The sequence below is a fragment of the Pholis gunnellus genome (assembly GCF_910591455.1).
Source record: "Pholis gunnellus genome assembly, chromosome: 8".
NCBI classification, from domain to species: Eukaryota; Metazoa; Chordata; class Actinopteri; order Perciformes; family Pholidae; genus Pholis; species Pholis gunnellus.
The window spans coordinates 14,881,054-14,902,129 of NC_136534.1; the positions used below are offsets into that span (position 1 = coordinate 14,881,054).

The window sequence follows — 21,076 nt, forward strand, 5'->3', positions numbered from 1 at the left end:
TTTTATTAAACATGCAATGAGCTACAGTTACATTAGGAGCATTATACTGCAGCAGCTTTTAAAGTAACCTACATCAACGGCAGCAACACTTTTGACTTATTTGCCTGTTGGCTTAGGGGAAGTACCGGATTTATTGTTGTGCTTTTTGCTGTTCTGTATGTTATTTGTGTACAATGAGTCAGTCAGTCTGAGACAACTCATGTCTCCCTCTACAAAGGCTGCCTCAAATATGAGCAACTGTGACTTTGTGCATGCTCAGCGAATCAAAATGTTCCGGTGGTTCCATTGCACGGTACATCAAGGAACATTTTGAGGTGTCTCTGTTTTTTGCAACTTGATTTTTAAACACTGGGTTCCCATGAGTAGCGCCGCTTGTCTGAATCGCCAGGAATTTTGAATTTGGCTTTATATAAAAAGTTTTTAAAAAAAGTTGACCCGTGTGACATTTGTGTTGCGCACAGTGGGAGAGTGGTGTAAGGAGGGAAGAGTGGCAGGATATGTTGCACTGCAGAGGCTGATTAAAGCTGTGATAATGACTGTTTGTATGTAAACATACCCACATAATTGAAACCATCTTTTATTATACTATAAGGACGCAGTAATGCAGGAATGTTTATGACAATGACATGCGTACAGTGAGAAGTTGTTAATGTATGTACTGAGTGTTTGGAACTTATGACTGAAATTTGAACCTCCCTGTTTTGAAAAAGGAAAGCATTGGCTCACGTGTTCCTCTCTGTGAATTACATCTCTTTGCAACATCCTGTTACAAAAACAGGTCATAAGCTTTAGTCACTGCCATGTTTTCCACCACAGTGTGTCACAGTTAAACGCTCAACCTTTTCAGAGTAAGCAAAGAACATATTCCATTGATACTTATTGTGTATACCGTGCGCATGTTTCACACACACACTACTATTTAATAACACTGCATGCTGCATATAACGTGCCTGGAGGTGTGAAGGCCCCTTTCTTCGCTCATGTCTTCTCTCCTCCCTCCTGCAGAAAGACGTGGGCTATCTGCAGCAGTGGTTGGAGGCGTTCGTGGCGTCCTTTGAGAGGCTCATTGATGTGCATTCACTGGAGCCTCGGAGGTGAGTAGTAGTAACAAACTACACTGCCAGAAGCTCCCACCGGTTTTTATTCCCCAAAGCAAGATGAACTCTGACCTTCTCTAGAGATACCGCTTTGACATGTTCATGTTATGTGTAAACGCAGCCCCTGTTACGATGCCCCCTTGCCTCTTTGCTACTGCCTCCCATCCCCTCTCTACCCACATCTTACTCTCACATCTTCCAGGCCGGAGGAGTGCAGCTCCGAGGTGCCCTTGCTCCCCAGGGAGGTCCTGGTGTTTCTCGGCACTCAGCTATGGCAGAGTGCAGAGCACCTCTCCGACACTGCTGAGCCCAACAGCACCACCCCTCACCCCCTGCTCCTCATCAAGTTCTTCATCATTATCTGCAGGTGAGGGCCCAGCCTGCTGTGCATATGCCTTGATGGTAGTACTATTTATAGTAAAACTATATTCAGGCAGTTACTAGAGACCAATGGGACGACTGTTTTTTAAGTAAATTAAAGTGTACCTGACTTGAGTTAATGTACAAAATTAGGTATCAATTTCCTTTATTTAAACTGAAATCTTTACTTATAACAAAAGAAGCAATGGTAGAAAAGGGAACCAGATGAACTACAGTTTGAATTACATTAATTAAATTGCAATGCAGGTTGTGCAAACAGGCTGCAACTCCATCACAGGAAGTTGTCCCTCACATGTACATTCTGTGTATTTTTTGTGCCGAAAATGGTCATATTGGGTAAACATCAGGCAGATTTTCTTAACACTCAATTGCACAAGTTTCTCTCTACTTCTAGGAATATGGAGAACATCGACCCAGAGAAGACCCCTGATTTTGTTTTCGAAGCCATCAAGCTTTTGAATTTCTGTTTGGACCAGGTAAGGCCTTTATAAACGTTAGCTCAAACAGGACACCGATTTCAGTGATTTATATCAGGGCTTGGCTCCACTGCATGCTCAGTATATCAAGCATGCAAAGATTATTTAGTGCTCTTAAAGCCAAACTGTGCACAAATGTGATACAAAAGCAGAGAGACAGTGAACAGTAACATCCTCACACAGAAGTAACAGAACTAGTTTACACTGAAAAGAGAAATGGGTGTGTTGTCGAACTTCTATTCAATGTACTGGAATGTGTTGTATTTGTTGTATGAGGAATGTCAGGTGACAGGTGTATCTGTGCCGGTCATGCGTTACACATGTGTGAATGTGGATCCAAACTTTTTATTTTGGACAGCTTAAGAAGGGACAAGGGGAGCAGTCTTCTCTGCAGACGGTCGTGCAGTATGGACTCGTGCTGTGCGAAAGCCTGTTTGACCCTTATCAGACGTGGAGGAGACGCCTGGCAGGGTGAGTGTGTGCTGCTTCACCCTGGAGATGCACTGTGTGAATGTGTGGGAGGTGGGATTCAGTCACAATACCCTTACACTATCGTGTGCATTCAACATCTTGCCCAACCAACTGCCTCCAAGCCTTGAAGTCAAACGTCATTAGTGCCGTCAGTATTGGTGGCAGCCCTTGACTGACTAGGCGTGATGTGAGTCAGTGCGGTAACTCGAGGCTTTGTGTGTTACAGGGAGGCGGTGAGCTTGCTGGAGAGGAACAAGTACAAGTTCTCCCCGCTGGCCTTGCCAGAAGAGTTGCCTGCTCTTTTTCATGGTGAGACGCTCCCTTTCGTCTGCTCTTTCACTGTGATCGCTGTCAGACCTCGCACACCACAAGAATCACAGTTCCCACCGCTGCCTAAACGCAGCTTAGTTCTGTCATCTTTAACATGAAATACCAGGACCTTTTTATTTTCTCCAAATCTCCTAGTTAATCATTCTTTGCCATGTCGCTTATAATGGAAAATAACTGGTCAATCCGGTCAGTACGAGTTTTTAGGTTTTGGCTAAAAACCTAAATTGTTCAGCATCTAATTATCAGGTTTCAATCACCAGAGTCCAAGCAATTCTAATTATAGAATTCCATTTGATTAGCGAGCACTAATCCATAAACCATGTGGGAAATCACAGCCTGGGCAAGTTTCAGTATGTCCAAATTTTAGGAGGATTAAACTGTAATAGCGTGCTTAGAAATGTTAAGTGCTAATTGTGTAATACCTAGCCAATTAGCAAGGCTTTGGCTATTCTTTTTTCACGTAACTCTCAATGATAGACGTGGCTTGCAGGGGAATACTATGAACATTTTACATTTATTCTTTTCTTTTCTTAATTTTAAACAAACCAAAATGATATATTGATAGCACTGTGTTACTGTTTTCTGTATTGTGATTAAGTGAAAGCTGGTTTTGCATGACTTTGCTCCTTGGCTTGAATACATGTTCACAGAAAGTCTCCAGGAAAGCGAGAAGATCCCAGAGCTCCTCACACTCAGATTCGTTCTTCTCCAGGGTGCTGTCATCAGTGGAGGAAAGGTCTGCTGTCCTCTTCGTCATTAATTATTGTGAAAACACTACACATGCAGATTACAACTAATTACAGTGAGGTGACTGTGTCCATATTTGTTTTCCAGAAGAATGGCCTTCTTTCCATCACCCCTCACTCTGTTGAGGACCTGTTCTCTGTTCTGCGAGCTTGGTGCAACCAGACCTCCCGTGAACCCAAGAGCACAGGGATCTCACGGCTGACCCTGCAGTGCTTGACCGCGATGATCCACCTCCTGCACTCCAGCAGCCCTGCGGAGCGACAGGTGGAGATCAAGACGATCCTGGAGGGCTACTTCCAGCTCCTCAACTGGAACCGTCCACTAATCAGTGAGCAGCTAGAGAGGCAGAGCTGGGAGGACAGCCTGATCTCCCTCCAGAGACAAATGCTAAGTAAGCGCATGTCCACTAGGTCTCAAATCTAGCTTAACATACAGCATTCCATTTTATGTATCTCTCTCAATCAGTATGAAGGCCAAATTATCGATTTTCCCAGCATGTCAACATCCTCCTTGTTGTCAATTTTAGCTGCTGTTCCTGAGATCCTGCAGTGCTCTGACAGGCCAGTCCTGCAGGCCGTGTTCCTCAACAACAACTGCTTTGAACACATACTCAGGCTTGTTCAGAACAGCAAGGTCAGACCCCTGTCCATTTACAGTGTGTCTGTCTGCTCTGTCACCTGTTTATATTTCTGTCATTTCTATTTCTCCTTTTGCCACATCTGCTGTTCAATGTGAAATATCACCAAAAAATGTATGCTTATGTTTTCCCCACATGGCTACAATATATGTCTCCCGCTGCGGCTATTGCCAGACCAGGATCAAACCTGTCACCTGACAGATGACTTTTTTTGTCTAATTGTCTGTCTGTTTGTGTTGTGTGTGTGTGTGTGTGCGCCTGTGTGTGTGCGTGTGTGCGTGTGTGCGTGTGTGTGTGTGTGTGTATGTCCTGCAGCTCTTTCAGAGCAACATGCGTAGCCCGGAGCGTGAGGTTGTTTCTGACCCCACTACATGTTTTCTCTCAGAGGTCGAAGTGGACCAGGTACTTTCCCCTACTTGGTGTTGATATTGGTCTGTCAGCAGGAAACTCAGCCTTTTCTCTACTCGTTAGCTGCTCTGAGCTATTTAAACAGGAAGCTTTGGGCAGGAAGTCTGGCTTACACTCATTTGTAAATAAAGCAGGTAGTGTGGCTGTATGTGATAATTGTCGTCTGGAGTTCCCTTTTTAATCTGTCGCTTCTGTCCATCTGAGGTATCTACTTACAGCCTGTGTTGTATGTGATTTACTGTTATTTTAAGCGACTTGAATCCGACTTGAAATAAAAGAAAGTACAAGCTGGTGCAAGCTTTGTGCACGTTGAAAAGTTAAGATTCTAATTATCAGCGAGAGGATTAATCTTTGCTTGTGTGGGAGTGTTGATTTATATCACATTCGTAATTAGAGGCTGAATTCCCTGTTGACAACACGAGGCAAGAAGAGCATGTTGTGTTTTTTATACTGCATGAAATGGTTGTTTTTGAAATGCACGTCTTTCCTTCTTTTCCTGGTATTTTGGCTGCTCTGTCGTGTGACCGGTTGTGCTAGTGTGAAAGACCTGGCTCGTGTCCGGGGGATTTGATGTTGCCTAATTTCCAGCAATAGCTGCCCTTTTATTTATTTATTTTTTCCTTGGTGGTTGGCTTTGTTTTTTGCATGCTGGGATCTATCAGTAATTAACAAAGAGGCGATTGTTTAGTGACTGATCCAGCAGCGCACTTACTTCGACCCATTGTGCTCCAATAATTGCGGTGTGGAATAATCATTCATTCACTTGGTGAGAGATTTCCTCAGAATTGATTTGTTTTCATTTTTGGTCATGTGCAGTTAGAATGTTCAACCTTTTGGGGCATTATTTTAACACAATCATTATTTTGATGTAGGTTTTGGTGAAAGGATCAGACAGTATTACAGTTCATGCGCTAGGAGTCCTCACAGCTATAATGAGTAACTCACCCTCTGCTAAGGTAAGGCCCTTTGTGATCCACTATGGTTAAATCATGCATCCTTCATTCTTCTGTACATGTATTATAAAGCATAGCACATCATACCATGATGACTACAACGCCAGCAAAAATTCATTTAGGAAATTTAATTGTAATTCTTCCAATGTGTGCCAACTAGTTATCCCTTGTGGAGCCGCTCTTCAGCCTATTTCTGTCTCCTTCCCCCTCAGGAGGTTTTCAAGGAGAGGATTGGCTACTCCCAGCTGTTTGATGTGCTGAAGAGTCAAGGTCAACCCACCAAAAGGCTTCTGCAGGAGCTGATGAACATGGTGAAACACTCATTTCCTCTTTATCCCCACTGAGTGCAGAGACAGTAGAAGTCAATTAGCACCTATTGATGACCTTGTTCCTATTTGAATTGGGGTGCAAGTTATTTTGACCATGTGGCCACGTCTTAACCTTATTTTCTGTTCTCACTGTTTTTTATTCCTCTCTGTCTCCAGGCTGTGGAGGGCGAGCATGCCCACGCCCATCACCTTGGCATTAGTAACGAGCAGCCTTTGCTGCTGCTCCTGCAGTGGCTGCCTGACCTGTCGGGTCAGAGGGACCTTCAGCTGCTGGTGGCCCAATGGCTGGCTACGGTCTGTGGTGGCTCCTTATCCTGTCGCACCGTTGCTGTGGAGGCGGACATGGTGGGAGCTCTGCTGCAGGTGCTCTCGCAGCCCCAGAATCTTGACAGGCAGTGTGCAGACACCCTGCTGGGCCTCCTGCAGGACCTGGGCTCCCTGTGTCTGAGACCAGAGGAGCTGAAGAGCCTGCTCAGACTGCTCAGGGTGGATCAGGACAATGGCGCAGTGGTGGGGAAGGTGCACCCGTACTGCGCTCGCGTCATTCAAGTGCTCTCGGCCATAGCGGCCAGAGAAGGCCAGGACAGTGCCTTGCAGTACTTTGATCTTACGCCCCCCATGGCTGGTATTATGGTGCCCACGGTCCAACGCTGGCCAGGCAGCGGTTTTGCCTTTCACGCCTGGCTCTGCCTCAACATGGAGTTCTCCAACAGCCGTAAATCCTCTGCCACCTCTAGTACAGGGGCTCAGCATGACATGGGAAAGGGACCACGCAGGAAGCAGCTCTACAGGTACACTTGTGAGAAGTGAAGTTGCAAGCTTTCATATGTATGTGGCTGCGTTGTACACTTTTTTTTTTTGTGACAGAATGTGTTTTTTGGTGTGAAGTTTCTTCACAGCAAGTGGAACTGGGTTGGAGGCATTCTTCACCATGGAGGGAGTGCTGGTGGTGGCTGTTTGCACAAAGAAAGACTACATGGCTGTCGCGCTGCCAGAGCACCCACTAACTGACTCATGCTGGGTGAGTGTGGACACGCATAGTACAGCTAGAATTTTGTCAAAAATTGTCCTTGTTTAGCCTGTTCAATTATAAAAATAGATTTGATCAAGGATAAAATCACACATCAATGTACTGAGGGGCGCTGTCTGGGCATGGAACCTTGGAGCATAATTACTGAAAGAAATTGGAGAGTGTACCTCTTAAAGAGATAAGTAGCGAGCGGTCTACCAATATAGGGTAAATTAAAGCTGTCAACTGAGAGACTGTGTTGATCTAGATCCTCAATACAAAGATGTATCTTTGTAAGCACCAAACGTTTAGCTCCAAATTTTCTTTTTTTAGTTTTGTCACCAGAAGAAATGACTGTGCTCTTTCATGTCTTACTCATCACAGCACTCGGTGGCTATAGTCCACATCCCAGGCCGTCGTCCGTTTGGTCAGAACCTGGTCACCATCTACATCGACGGAGAGCAGCTTAAAACTGCTCAGCTTCGCTTTCCATCTTTCAGTGAGGTAACTGAAACTAGCATGTAATGTGACCTGGCCATGGACGTATTCTAGCTGAGTAGTTCCCCTTTATTAATCTAACTTCCTCTTTCTCTCCCCCTTCTGAACCTGCCTCCTGAAGCCTTTTACCTCCTGCTGCATTGGATCTGCAGGCCATCGGACCACTACCACCACCACCTCCCCCAACCTGCTCACGTCCTCGTATTCCAGCCCATCGCCTGAGTTTGCCTTCCCCGCCTATGGCCCTTCCCTCATGCGTTCCCAGTCCTTCCCAGCCACCTTTGCCGGAGGCCGCTGGCCGGGAGACTCCCCAGTGCACACCATCCCAGCAGGACTGCAAGACACAGAGTGGGGAACACCCACATCTCTGGATGGGCTCCTGGGCACCGCCTTCATCTGTCACGAGTCTCTGCAGCAGACACAGACAAGAGCTCTGCATGCTGCAGGTAAGTCACACTCTGCTACAAAGCAAATGTGACAATCAAATGTAAAGGAACCGGTAGAAAACAAAAACAATGAATACTCTGAAGAGTATTTTCTTTTCATGTGAACCAAGTAATGTTTGCATAATGGCCGACATTATTTCCTGCTCTCCATCACAGGCCCCAATCACGTGTCCCTATTCAAAGCAGAGGGAGAGTTGTCTGATCTCAACAGCAAGCTTCTGCTCTACTACACTCCACAGGTGACCCCACTGAAACACAAAAGAACTTGCACATTTTATTACACTGCTTTCATTCAGTGAATGACCAACAACACCAGTCAAATATTTGTTGTTTACATTTGTGCATATGTGTTCTACAGGCCTTCAAGGGCCAAATATGTCTGGACCTGTCGCCCAATCACCAATATGATGGCAGGTTTACAGGACACAGGGTAGTGAACTGGGACATCAAGGTTAGATATGACAAGTGTCAGATCAGTGTAACATCAGTCATGTTGTATGCTGTCATGCTGCTTCCTTTTTGGGCAGGTGCTCGCTGTTGACTCTATTTCTGATCTAAATAGGACTAATGTGGAAGGTTACAAAAATATAGTTTTTTTTTCCCCCCCTGCAGGATGTTTTAAACGTGGTGGGAGGTGTAGGAGTTTTGCTGCCCCTGCTTGAGCAGGTATGTGAGACTGAGCAGGTTTGCAACGGCAGTCAGGAGATCTCAGACCCGCTGGGACCAGAGCTCACCTCCCCCAGAAGCCCTGCTGCTATGCTGCTGCCACTGAACAAGTCTGCAGGTCAGCTTTTTTGTAATTTTGGTATATCAAAATTCAAGTAGCATAAATCCATTATCTCTTGCATTGTGAGGGCTAACTGTGTTGTTGTTCCTGGTTATTTTTGCAGTGCTAAATATTTTTTCAGTGCAGTTCAGAGTCAGAAGACGTTATGAATGTTAGCAAGTCAGAGTTTACACACAATGCATGATGCAAGGACAGACAGGATGTGCTAGACAGTCACGCGTCTAATGTGAACAAACAGCATAACAAAAGTGAGACAAATACCCCGGCTCATCCTGTGATATGATAATCTCAGTAAAATGCTTAGTAATGCATAAATACGTCTGTGGGTAACACAGGAAATCTTAAAAGTTGTTTTGCCCTATTTTTTTTCTTTCAGAGGTAAGACTAGAGAGAAACAGCATCGCAGCCTTCCTGCTGATGGTGAAGAACCTGATTCGTCATCACTCTGTCAATCAAGAGAGCCTGCTGCACTGCCATGGGCCGAGCACAATAGGAGCCATGCTCAGCAAAGTAAGCGCCCTGCACGTCGGTTCGCTCTAGCAAGTGGGAACTAATTGCGAAAAAGAAAGGATTAGCATATGAGTGTGAATGTTTGACCTTTTCCATTGTAGTTCTGCTGTGTAATTGCAGTGTAATGAGTGGGTATGGTGTTGTTGAAATAGATGTGGCTCTTTAAAAATGACAGTATCACATGCTTGTGTGGGGAAATGTATGCAGAGTTTTCCCAGCTTGCTCGCGCTCACTGAGAACAAAGAATATCAGCTTTAAAATCTGTTGCCTGAAATTTAAAATCTAGGAAAATGATATGGAGATTAAAACCAAATAAAAAAATGACAGACATGGAATTCACAATGAATTGTGATACACTAGTGTTACTCCTGTTCTCAGTTCTTGGTGTAATATTTTGCTGATAAATGTCAGTTTTTAAACTGCTTAGTGGGTCTCACACAGGCATAACAAGCTTTTTGCTGCTTATATAGTAGCAATAGTAATGTTGGGAATTAAGAAGAAACCTGTATAAAGTAGGCACAGTGATGGCAGTACAATGTCAGCTGTGTTTGATGCTGATACATGTCATAAACAAACCTCCATTGCTTTGTAATGGACCACACAGTTTATCTGATTTGCTGAGCCCTCTAAAGGTGCAGTAGGCCTAATTCAGTATGACCGCGATGATTTCTTCAAAATGTATGACATGTGTTTTGAGTTCAGAGGTTTACATTGTCACACAGTGTTAATGTGAATCTCTGATGGTAGCAGCCAATCGGATGTTACGTTGGTGCAGCACAGACATGCTTTTAGTCTGACAGGATATTTTGAAATACATGACGTTAAGGTGGAGCATCCTGTAAGGAAACTATGTCACAATAGTCACACAAGGTTTCCATGTTTGAGAGCGGCAAAGACAGAAACACACGTACTGTGGGCATACACTGAACACAAACACTTGTACTGAATGTGCACTCAACTGAGTGCAACACTTCTCCAGCCTCAAGTGTTTCTAGAAATAGTATGCTACACAAACCCTTGTGCACAGATAAATCCAAATAAATGAAAACAAACTTAAACACAATCCCTCCTCCTTGCTTCCTCTCCTGCAGGTTCCTGACAATATGATGGACATGAATGTTTTAAAGGCCTGTCAGCTGCTGCTGGAGCAGGTTTTCAACGAGGGCAACAGCACACTTCTACAGCAACTCTACCAACACCTTCTATTTGATTTCCGCATCTGGACTAAAAGCCATTTTACTGTTTGTCTGGGTAAGGCACAAGCAGCGCTAATGTTGTGGAGTATTGCACCTGTGAACCTTTTCATGTCTGCCGAAGCTGTTTGTGTCCCTTTTTATATGTATGACTGACTGAAAGGAGCAAGAGGAGGCTGAAAGCAGAGATAGAATACATTAATGTTTTGAGTTCAGCCAGTGGCAAAGATTAAAAGAGGATGTGTGCCTCAAGCTACACTTTGATACCCTGTTTTGTAAATTAATGCACTTCTTTGGTGCAACTTCGAATATTGGTTTGACATTTCTAAAAACGGGAGAGAGATGAGAAAAGTGTTTTTCTTTCTTCCAAAGCCCACGTGCAGTACCTGGCATCTGTGATAAACGAAGGCAAGCAGCGCATGAAGAGGAAGTACGGGGTCCAGTATGTTCTGGATACCATTCGCACATTCTACAGGTGAACCTTTCACATTCACAATATGGTTGCAAAATAAGACACAGATATATATATATATATATATATATATATATATATATATATATTAAGAGTTGAATAGTTCAAAAGTTACTCCATGATTTTCCCTGTTCACAAGAAGATAATTGATTTATTTCTTTACTAATGTCTTTGGCCATAGTGTGGAGAAAGATGGCAGCAGTCTGTCTGAAGAAAAGCAGATGATTCAAAACGCTCTGTTCGCTTTGCTGAAAGACTTTCTCAAGTCTCCCACACCAGAAGACCTTCACAGTGTCCTCGTCTACATTCTGACTGTCGGAGAAGAGAAGCAGGTACTGTTCATATGTTTCATCTGTGTTTCTTTAGCGAGTTTAATTTTGTTATCATTTGCCCTTTTTAGCATGATATTTTACTTCCATCGCCAAATGAACCCTGATCCTCCACCTTTTTTACTCTCATGTTTTGGCATCTACGTACTTTCAAACTCCTCCTGTGACCACTTAAAACTTAAATCCTCCCTAAATCCATATTTCTTGGTATTTTATCGTCCTCATTCACTTCTCTCCTCATTCCTCATGACTCTTTATCAGGCTGTCAGGGCCTTGGATGTGCTCTATGAACTCTTGAAGAGCAGCCCTCCTCGTGAGCAGGTGCAGGCCATGCTGCTGGACTGGGGCGTGGAGCAGCTGTACTGCTTGCTGCTCACTCCAAGTTTCGGCGACGAGGCCAGAGAGAGGGTCTTCAGGGTGAGAGCAACCGACTTGACCTCTTCTTAAAATGCTTCAGCTTATCACTTGACACATTTTTGCCTTTTTATTTTTAAAAAACAGATTAAAAAAACCTCTTACATAATTTCCTTTCGATGTTGCAGGTTTTATACAAAATCCTCAAAAGCGAGCGTGTTTCCGAGCGCAACAAGCAGCGCATCAAACTGAAGGATTTCGGATATCTTGGCCTGGTTTGTCTCCTTGATGAAATTCCGGTAACCATGACCACCGTGCGATGTCTGTACGAGCAGGTCCTTGCTACAGGTAATGTCTCTCGGGTCTAGTGAACTTGAAACGTTGAGTGTTTCTCGACAACATTAAATAAGCAAAAGTCAGAAGTCAAGCGAGCAGATTTAACGTTCAAAAGCTCATCTGCTTCATCAGGACTTTTCTGAGAATCTACAGCTGCTTATAAACGCATCACAACAACTAAACTGATAAGAATAAGAGACTCGTAACTTTGTCTTGAGTTTACTGTCGTTATATATTTATACTACATAGTTCTTGAGTTTATAAAGGATCCATAATCTATACCAGAAAGCTGATTAAGTGATCGGCTCCAAAGGACTTTAAAATACAATACAATTTGCTGCTACCCCACAGATGCGACCCCCAACTTCCGAGATCTCCTGGCTGTGGTCTGTCTATCCCATCGAGCTGAGCTCACTGTCCGCTTGGACGTCTGCCGCAAGGTCAGTCTGCTCACCTGATTCACATTTCTGCTAGAACAACCATAATCAACTTTTGAGTGTGACGTTACAGCCGAAGCATATTTATCATCCTTGTAATGAAAACGACCTCTTCCTCCGTTCCTCTCTGATATTTCCCCAGCTCTTTCATCTGATCTACTCCAACGAAGATTATGTGAAGCAGCTTGCGAGGCAGCCTGGCTGGCAGGATATGTTGACCAAGCTCTATGTCAAAGAGTTTTACGAGTCCCACGCTGCCAGCATCGCAGCCTCCAGCACCCACAGCTCCTCCGAGCCAAACTACCGGCCGCCGCTGCGCAGGGATCGGGCTCTGGTAATAGAAGACGTGCACTCTGACATCTTCCTGAGCTACCACGCCTCGCAGGACATGGAGGACGATGAGGAGGATGAAGGTGGCCGGCGGGACATCTCTGAGGGATTCTCTGATTTATCCCAGTCGCCTCCAAGTGGAGGCGGAGGTGGAGGTACGCCTAAAACCTTCACCGGCTCCCCCCATTTTAAGTCTTTTGATTCGGTGGACCAAGGAAGTCACTCGTCCTCCACCTCCAACGTGGTTGATATCCCCACATCTGGCCCGGACGAGGAGGGGAGAGACTACCAGCCCCAATCCCCCTTTTGTAACCCATTTGATTTGGAGCTAGGGGGCATGGGAGACACTGGCACACACACTCCTGCAGGTAGTCTGACAAACACACCATCTCCTCTTGAGCACTGCAAACCCTTTCCACCTGTCAGAACCAGGAAGAGCTCCAGTCTGTCCAACGTGCTGGATGATACCAGCTATGGGACAGACCCTCCAACTGGAGACACAATCTCCAATACGTCCAACCCACAGGTATGGCTGCTTCCTCAGCTTAGACAATAACTGGTAATCAAGCCCATTATTTGAGAGTTTAATGTCTAAGATGTTTTTTTCTGGGATGTGGGACTGAGTCTTGTTTGCTTTACAGCAGACCCCTGAGGAAGAGCTGTGTAACCTGCTAACCAACATTGTCTTCTCCGTGCTGTGGAGCCGCAACGGGGCGGAGACGACGGAGGACGTGGTGTGGCGAGAGAGAGGACAGGTCTTTTCTGTTCTCACCAAACTGGGCTCCTCCTGCCAACTGGTCCGACCTCCCGATGACATCAAACGCAGGTCAGTGACGGTGACTTCAAATGTACTTGTCCTCCTCTAACAAGCACAATGAATTGACATTGAAGCCGTCTGGCAATGGAAAAACAAATTGAGCCACACCTACAGCTGTGTCACGTTTTTTGTGTGAACATCCAGATATGCTATTGTGTCACACTGGGGCGATGTATTCATAGTCTGTTTGCCACTCTGTGTGCCAGTCTGTTGGAGATGATGCTGGAGTCGTCTCTGTCAGACCTGAGGGACGCCCAGGGAGTGTCTCTGCCTTTCTGTCCCAGTTTGGTTCGGCTCCTCAGGCTGCTGCAGGACTTCCTGTTTGCTGAGGGTACAGACAACCACACGCTGTGGAGTGAAAAGGTATATCACATATTATCCCATCTAAAACATATGGACCACTGACCTATTCTGTTTGGGTAATTTCATGATTATGGAACGCCTCCAACTTGATAAAGGTCGGTCGACTTTGAATTCACAAGGGACGTTAGAAAATAAGCCCTTTATTCCTGATGATCCCTATGATATCTTACAACTATATAAGAACATTGTTAATAAACCAAACAGAACCAGAACTATTGGATGATATATCCAGCAGCGTGGACTTAACACCTACCGAGTTGTCGCCCAAATTTAATCCTAAAATATCACATTTCAAGTGGCTGATCACAAACCTCCACCATGCTGGGCATTAGGCTTTGAAAATTGCTTGCAGTAGTGAGACAGAAGCAGTCGTGAGACTTCTCTGTCAGTGCAGTACAGGCAGCAGGAGTTTACTATGTTCCAGTTCAAGGCAGGCCGCATGTTTGCTTTCTATAAATAGACCTATTCAACCCCCGTGGAATTTAGATTGCTGATGAATTATAAGTGTTCAGTCCAGTCAGAGCAACAGTTCAATCTCCTCCTGCCAAAAAGCAATGCAGCAGGTTCCTGCTGATGGCGCACACAGTGCAGAACAATCAAGGGTGTTGTCTTTAAAGTAATGGTGTCATTCAACTTTGGTATTTAAAGAAGCCAGAATAATTTGTGCTGGGGATACAAAATACAATGGTTAAGATACAAAATAAATCTTTGAATGTCGGACTACATTGTCATGATGATAGAATGTTGATGGTTACATTGGATAAGTAAATAATAAAAAGTAGTATTAACCCTTGATTGTCAAACATTAAACACAAAGTATGGACATCTGGGTGTGGTTGTTGTCAGTTACTACGTTCAATGTCAGGGAAGATGTTCCCGTCATGTCATACTGAAGGGTGGGGAGTCGTGGTTGGGTGTAGGTAGCATCTGAATCATCTTTTTAAATGCGGGTTAAGCTGTATATGATGTCCTTGAATGGGTTTAGGTTATTGTAGATGCTGCAAGGTGTGGAAACAGGTCTAGCCTTTTTGTTGAATCCTTTTGTTGACGCTTTTTGTTGTATTGCAGATATTTGAGGGGGTGGTAAACCTGCTGGACAAGTTGAAGGCCTGGCATAGCACCCCTGGTAGCCCTGGGAACACCGAACTGAAGGAAATGGCCCAGATTGGCCTGCGTATCATCACTGGATATATCAAACAGCAGCACTCACAGGTCAGCTGCACATTCAACTTGTCCATCACCGAGCCAGTACACCAAGCATAACCATTCCTCACTGTGCACGTCTTTCACAACCCGAACACCTGTGCGATTGAATTTTGCTGGAAATAAATGAAAAAGGGGTGTACAGTATTTATTTAACTTGATAAGAGAACTCAGATAAAGCCAGTTTAGAAATACCATTCCTTCTATGGGTTTCTTTTCAAAGATATTGCAGTCATTCATCATTCATATTAGGGAGTTTTCTGTGTGAAAGGGCAGCTCCTCTCAGAGTTATGGCTGCTGTTGCTCTCTCTGTAGGATTGTGAGATAGAGAGAGCGGTCATAAAGGAACTGACCATAAGGCATTCCAGTACATACTGCTGGTTGAGTTCATCTCCAAAGTTGTACAGTACTGTACTGCTTGTAGAATAAGACCAGATGAGTGATTAAAAGAGTTTTTTTCTTTACATACTCGCGCTGCTCTCTAACTGCTCCCTGTGGAGCAGCTCAGTTTATGCATCTTCTTTTCCTGCACCGATAACTTTCTTTTGCATCCGTACTTTTGCTTCTGATCTATGATTTATTTCTTGGAGTACATTTTGCAGATTATACTTCTGTGCTTTTACTTAAGTATAACTTTGATTTGTAGTTAGGTATTTTTACAATGTGATGTTTCTACTTTTACCAAAGTAAGGGTCATGCTGATTTAAGTCCTGCTTGATAAAGACTTTCTCTCATGAGATCTGGAAATCTGAGTAAAACACAATATAAATGTGTTTTCAGCATATTTATTTATAAACTGTATGGACAGGCTCTGAGTTAGAAGCATAGCAAGTGATTTGCCTCTTTCCCCTCTTCAGGTGTGCGTGATGGCCTACGTGAAGCTCCACAGCCTCCTCCAGACGGTGCTGTGTCTGAGCTGGGAGGAGGTGTGCTTCCTGCTGGGGCAGCTGGGCGCCCCCCTGTGGCCAGGAGGTGTTGTGGACAGCACCAGCTGTGCACAGGCAGAGACTTTCTCCCAGCTTGTGCCCGTCGTGCGCACACTGCTCGACCAGCATGCCGACCCCGTCACTCTCCAAAAACTACTCCCCAACCTGCCCGTCACGAACGGCAGCACCACCTTCGCCCTGGACCTGAAGGCCTACTGTCACACACTGGAGTGGCAAGAGTTTTACCAGCAGCAGGTCAGTGTTTTGGCTGTGCATTTAAAAATAGATGTCATTCCTTTTTTTTTGTTTAGGGAGTCTGTAGAGTCTTTTGTATGACTAGGCAGGTATAATCAACAATCCTCTCTGAGATACTGCTGGCTCTGTTCCTTGTCACATTAGTGTACATTCAGGATTTTCGCAATCTTGCCTCCTGGTCTTAGGCTGAGAAATCTAATCAAAATGTTTAGAACTGCTATCACAACTTTAGAAAGTAGAAAAAAAACAACCCTAAACTCCCTAAATTGCTTTCTAGCTGCCCCCTCAATGTATTTTAAGCAGAGACCAGTTTATGCTCAGACTTGAAACTGACGCCAGACTCGCTCACATCCAGCTGAGAGGTTCAATGCTCTGTGTGACAGTGCACTTTCATAAATCTGTTTTGTTTAGATTACGTTTGTATACAGATCCTGCAATACATTAGTCAGTGTGTGGCATAACTTTGGCTGCCATGACCGTTTTGAAACTTGGCCCAGGCTGATTTCTCAAGCACGCATGTCTAAGTGTGTATGTGTTTGCAATTTAAGCAATTTGTTTTAATGTTTGGGGTAGTTCTATAGGTTTTTGTATGTTTATCCAACTTCATGGTTTTAGCATGAAGTGGTACAGCAGTAGGAGGAAGGAAAAAAACAGCAGGTGACTTTAACCAGTGCGGTAGTTGTAGGAAATATCTCCTCTAATACAATAAATAGATAGAAACTGTTAAAGAAATGGGGAAGTGTATTTCCAGTCCTGTCTCTCATTTGTACAAAGAGAATCATCCCGTTTCATGCATCTAAAATGCGTATTCTTCCTTTAGGAATTGTAAGTTATCATATTAAAAAATTAAAATGTCAAATCATGGCTTATGGGAAACGTAACAGACATGTACGCTTGTCATTCGTATCAAGTTATAGTGGCATTTTTCTTTGCCTGATTCTTGCATGAAGGTTTTTGACTTTCTTGAGTTGTCCACTTCTGCCCACCTCTAGGTTCAGCCCGCCATGGAGCAGTACGAGCTGGACACGTTTGGGAGGAGCCATGACATCATGTCCAATTTCTGGAATTCGTCCTTCGATGACCTGATGAGTACAGCCTTTAAAAGGGACAAAGAAAGATCAGACAGCAAGTCCAAGTTTCAGGTTATAAAACGTTCCCGCCTCATGCAACAGCCATCACGTCACAGCTTGCTAAGAATACAGAGTTAAAACTTTCACTTTCCTGATCTCACATTTCTGTGTTTTTGTGTGAAAGCAGGAAGTGATCATGGACCCCTACCTGAAGCGAGTCAGAATTGAGAACAACAGGTACCATAGTTGGCAGAAGCAGAGCTCCAGTCAGCAGGGGGTGGTGTGGCAGCACTGGAGAGCTCTCCGCAGGCTTTTGACTAGTGAGAGAGGAGCTTGGGCCAACAAGTAAGACAACCTTTTAAAAAAAAAAATCTCTCTGACCAAGATTTAATTCATTATGAGAGGAAAACATAATGTCCTTTTGCATTTCATAGCTGTCCAGAATGTGCTGAATTCTAGTTTTTCTTTTGCTAGAGTTCAACCAGAGGTGAAGCTGAAATTGTCCAATGCAGAGACTTATTCAAAGATGCGTCTCAAACTTGTGCCCAACTACAACTATGATCCTCACAGTGAGGCCAGTGCCCTGAGGGACAACATGGGTATGTCACTGGTTAGAAACATAATGTCTCCGCTCTTTTTTTTAATCTAAGCAAAATACACTAAAGATGTTTGTTTTTTTGTGATCTTCAGGAGCTGACAGCCCTCGCTCTGAACCCCTCCCATTGGCTGTTGCAAAGGAAGCAAAAGTAAGCGACATGGAGGATGATCAGTTAGGAGAAGAAGACCTCGTCTATCTGGATAACAAGTAAGACTTTAATTTGCAGAAACTTTTAATGCCGGTGTCAACAGCTTACAGCATGTCTGTGGGCCATAAATAATTTCACCAAACAGGCCTTGAAGAAACTTTGAAAGTCCTTGAATAGGTAAAGGTTTAACCTTTCTCCCGTGCTGTCAGGGTGGAGGGAGAAGACGAGAGCCAGAAAGAAAAACTGGTTCTGTCTGAAGACTGTGAGCTCATCACTATCGTGGCGGTTGTTCCGGGTCGTCTGGAGGTTACCACCCACCATCTGTACTTCTACGATGGCAGCAGTGAGAAAGAAGAGACCGAGGAAGGTAAGAAAATATGCGCTCGTGAACATCACACCTATCTTTTTTTTTTTGTTCAGTTCTTCAAAAGGTTCTTACGGAAGTGAATAATGCCTGTGTCATTAGGAATCGGGTTTGATTTCAAGAGACCTCTGTCTCAGCTCAGAGAAGTGCATTTGAGGCGCTACAACCTGCGACGATCTGCCCTGGAGCTGTTCTTCATCGACCAGTCTCATTACTTCATTAACTTCAAGAAGAAGGTGATGCTCAGATCAAATTTAACTCCTTCCGCACTATAATTAGAATCAAATAGATGTTTTTAAATTCTTAATGTGTGCCCTCACAGGTACGAAACAAAGTGTACTCCAGGATCCTGGGACTGCGGCCCCCCAACCTGTTTTACTTCGGCTCTCGCTCCCCCCAAGAGCTACTGAAGGCATCTGGACTTACACAGGTAGTTACTAAATTCAGTTCCTCTATGAAGTGTTATGATCTGAATGTTGCTGATTGCGCTGGACCAATCTGATGTTGATGTGTTGAACAGAAATGGGTATGCAGAGAAATCTCCAATTTTGAGTACTTGATGCAACTGAACACCATTTCTGGACGCACTTACAACGACCTGTCTCAGTATCCTGTGGTGAGTACACTCCAGCTCCCCTCACAGTGTGCACGACTTATATTTCTGTATATATATTTAATTTCTTATCATTTTATGACTCTTCAGTTCCCCTGGATCTTGTGTGACTATACCTCTGCCACTCTGGATCTGGAGGACCCGTCAGTTTTCAGAGACTTGTCCAAACCCGTAGGTGTGGTCAACCCCCGCCATGCACAGAATGTCAGAGAAAAGTAAGCGGTTATATGACAGTGGGGTTTTGGTTGTACTAAAAGAGTTGGAGATCTGTCGACAACTGAGGTTGCATCATTTTATAGATGAGGAGGTAAAAATGCTAACCCTCCGTATCCTTCTGAAATCAATTATTTCTGTCTGTCACTAGATATGAGAGCTTTGAGGACTCAACAGGCACCATTGACAAATTCCACTATGGCACACACTACTCTAATGCAGCAGGAGTCATGCACTACATGATCCGCATGGAGCCGTTCACAACTCTGCATATCCAGCTGCAGAGCGGCAGGTGGGGACGCTGGCCCGTGCATTATATTTCATAAAATGTATACTGCGGTCTCACGTTGATACGTTTCGGCGCCGTTGTTTAGGTTTGACTGCGCAGACAGACAGTTCCACTCGGTGGCAGCAGCCTGGCAGGCTCGCATGGAGAGTCCAGCTGACGTCAAGGAGCTCATCCCGGAGTTCTTCTACTACCCAGAATTCCTGCAGAACATAAACGGTGAGGAAGACTGAATCTGTGGGCAAATTGACAGCTTGAAAGCAGCTTCGACTTCCAAATTATCTTTTTTATGAAAGAACCTAATGCAGCGTTTTTGTTTAGGCTTTGACCTGGGACGTTTGCAGATATCTCAGGACCCAGTGGCGGATGTTCTGCTGCCTCGCTGGGCGTCATCAAGAGAAGACTTCATCAAGCAACACAGGAAGGCCCTGGTGAGTCTGCACATACATTGTACAGTCTTTTAAACTTTGCTTGTCAATCGTGCACTTGTTTTCCAACAACTTGTATGTTAAACTCTAGGAGTGCGAGCATGTGTCCAGTCACCTCCATGAGTGGATAGACCTGATCTTTGGTTTCAAGCAGAGAGGCGATGAGGCAGTGAACGCCCTCAATGTCTTCTACTACTGCACTTATGAGGGTAAGGCAGAAGTGAATACTCTTTCTAACTAGACGACGGATGGAACCTGCTAATCTTGTGAACAGTATTGTCTTCAGCTCCTGATGTCCCATATTTCACTTCCGTCTTTACACATGCGCAGTGTTTTTTGGTGTTCTTATATGAGACTCGCTCTTGTTTGGCGCTCCTGTAGGTGCAGTAGATTTGGATGCAATTGCCAATGAGACCGAGCGCAAGGCCCTGGAAGGCATCATCAGCAACTTTGGACAGACTCCCTGTCAGCTCCTCAAGGTACAACTCCCAGACTAATTCTTGATTATCGACAAAATGCTGTTACCTTCTGTTTAAAAAGTAGCAGTTTTATACCACTTTCCTATCTCGAACCAGGAGCCTCATCCTCCTCGGATGTCGGCTCAGAACGCATCTAGGCGGCTGGCCCGCCTGGACACTATGCCTCCGAATATCTTTGAGCAGCTCGACAAACTCCGGCCATTTGTGGAGGTGGGTTCATTATTCCTCTAGAGAAATAACTCGTATTGTGTTGACTTGTATGTATGTGTTAACTTGTGTGTTTGTCTCAGGTGGTGAGCGATGGCCTTCCTCTGGTCCAGGCAGTGGTACCAAAGAGCCAGAATCGCTCCTTCATCATCCAGGGCTCAGATATGCTGGTACGGTTCAGTTAAAGACCTTCACAAGGGCCGCATGTAGAACTCAACACAATCATTACAACTATAAAACATTGGATTTAAATAGTTGAGGTTTTGTTTAATTGCACTTTTTCCCTCCAGGTGACTGTGAGTTCAAACGGGTTGATAGGGACACACAGCTGGCTGCCCTACGACAAAAACATCGCCAACTACTTCACCTTCACTAAGGACCCCACCATGACGAATCCCAAGTGAGTGTCCTCAGAAAACATATTTAAGTTTTTCTGGTTTATGATATATACTGATGATATTTTTACCAAAATCTCCTAGGAATGTCATAAGCTGTCCCTAAAACAACTGTAACAACTTTCTTAGTACTTTCACTTCTCTGATGGATATTATCTTCTACTCAACTGAGTCAGGGATA

At 44.4% G+C, this 21,076-nt stretch overlaps 1 protein-coding gene across 2 annotated transcripts in view; it reads left to right on the forward strand.

The window, feature by feature from the left end:
- Nucleotides 1-21,076, forward strand: part of nbeal2 (neurobeachin-like 2) — a 31,251-nt gene that overhangs the window by 6,329 nt on the left and 3,846 nt on the right. Inside the window, exons 2-48 of one of the 2 annotated variants that reach the window (XM_079164704.1) lie at nucleotides 1,006-1,094; nucleotides 1,300-1,464; nucleotides 1,873-1,954; nucleotides 2,313-2,425; nucleotides 2,652-2,734; nucleotides 3,406-3,491; nucleotides 3,590-3,893; nucleotides 4,029-4,135; nucleotides 4,455-4,541; nucleotides 5,420-5,503; nucleotides 5,713-5,811; nucleotides 5,986-6,620; nucleotides 6,718-6,850; nucleotides 7,223-7,342; nucleotides 7,458-7,782; nucleotides 7,939-8,021; nucleotides 8,141-8,233; nucleotides 8,395-8,566; nucleotides 8,946-9,079; nucleotides 10,171-10,330; nucleotides 10,645-10,747; nucleotides 10,926-11,076; nucleotides 11,335-11,490; nucleotides 11,616-11,775; nucleotides 12,115-12,203; nucleotides 12,343-13,056; nucleotides 13,172-13,356; nucleotides 13,554-13,710; nucleotides 14,779-14,922; nucleotides 15,771-16,094; nucleotides 17,087-17,236; nucleotides 17,352-17,509; nucleotides 17,639-17,763; nucleotides 17,855-17,969; nucleotides 18,120-18,277; nucleotides 18,377-18,510; nucleotides 18,597-18,704; nucleotides 18,795-18,890; nucleotides 18,978-19,102; nucleotides 19,252-19,392; nucleotides 19,475-19,605; nucleotides 19,708-19,817; nucleotides 19,906-20,023; nucleotides 20,196-20,293; nucleotides 20,390-20,503; nucleotides 20,584-20,670; nucleotides 20,791-20,900. In XM_079164704.1, coding sequence (XP_079020830.1) covers nucleotides 1,006-1,094; nucleotides 1,300-1,464; nucleotides 1,873-1,954; nucleotides 2,313-2,425; nucleotides 2,652-2,734; nucleotides 3,406-3,491; nucleotides 3,590-3,893; nucleotides 4,029-4,135; nucleotides 4,455-4,541; nucleotides 5,420-5,503; nucleotides 5,713-5,811; nucleotides 5,986-6,620; nucleotides 6,718-6,850; nucleotides 7,223-7,342; nucleotides 7,458-7,782; nucleotides 7,939-8,021; nucleotides 8,141-8,233; nucleotides 8,395-8,566; nucleotides 8,946-9,079; nucleotides 10,171-10,330; nucleotides 10,645-10,747; nucleotides 10,926-11,076; nucleotides 11,335-11,490; nucleotides 11,616-11,775; nucleotides 12,115-12,203; nucleotides 12,343-13,056; nucleotides 13,172-13,356; nucleotides 13,554-13,710; nucleotides 14,779-14,922; nucleotides 15,771-16,094; nucleotides 17,087-17,236; nucleotides 17,352-17,509; nucleotides 17,639-17,763; nucleotides 17,855-17,969; nucleotides 18,120-18,277; nucleotides 18,377-18,510; nucleotides 18,597-18,704; nucleotides 18,795-18,890; nucleotides 18,978-19,102; nucleotides 19,252-19,392; nucleotides 19,475-19,605; nucleotides 19,708-19,817; nucleotides 19,906-20,023; nucleotides 20,196-20,293; nucleotides 20,390-20,503; nucleotides 20,584-20,670; nucleotides 20,791-20,900 — 7,415 coding nt within the window. The remainder of the gene's footprint in view (nucleotides 1-1,005; nucleotides 1,095-1,299; nucleotides 1,465-1,872; nucleotides 1,955-2,312; nucleotides 2,426-2,651; nucleotides 2,735-3,405; nucleotides 3,492-3,589; nucleotides 3,894-4,028; nucleotides 4,136-4,454; nucleotides 4,542-5,419; nucleotides 5,504-5,712; nucleotides 5,812-5,985; nucleotides 6,621-6,717; nucleotides 6,851-7,222; nucleotides 7,343-7,457; nucleotides 7,783-7,938; nucleotides 8,022-8,140; nucleotides 8,234-8,394; nucleotides 8,567-8,945; nucleotides 9,080-10,170; nucleotides 10,331-10,644; nucleotides 10,748-10,925; nucleotides 11,077-11,334; nucleotides 11,491-11,615; nucleotides 11,776-12,114; nucleotides 12,204-12,342; nucleotides 13,057-13,171; nucleotides 13,357-13,553; nucleotides 13,711-14,778; nucleotides 14,923-15,770; nucleotides 16,095-17,086; nucleotides 17,237-17,351; nucleotides 17,510-17,638; nucleotides 17,764-17,854; nucleotides 17,970-18,119; nucleotides 18,278-18,376; nucleotides 18,511-18,596; nucleotides 18,705-18,794; nucleotides 18,891-18,977; nucleotides 19,103-19,251; nucleotides 19,393-19,474; nucleotides 19,606-19,707; nucleotides 19,818-19,905; nucleotides 20,024-20,195; nucleotides 20,294-20,389; nucleotides 20,504-20,583; nucleotides 20,671-20,790; nucleotides 20,901-21,076) is intronic. The other variant, XM_079164705.1, reaches the window with a different exon arrangement.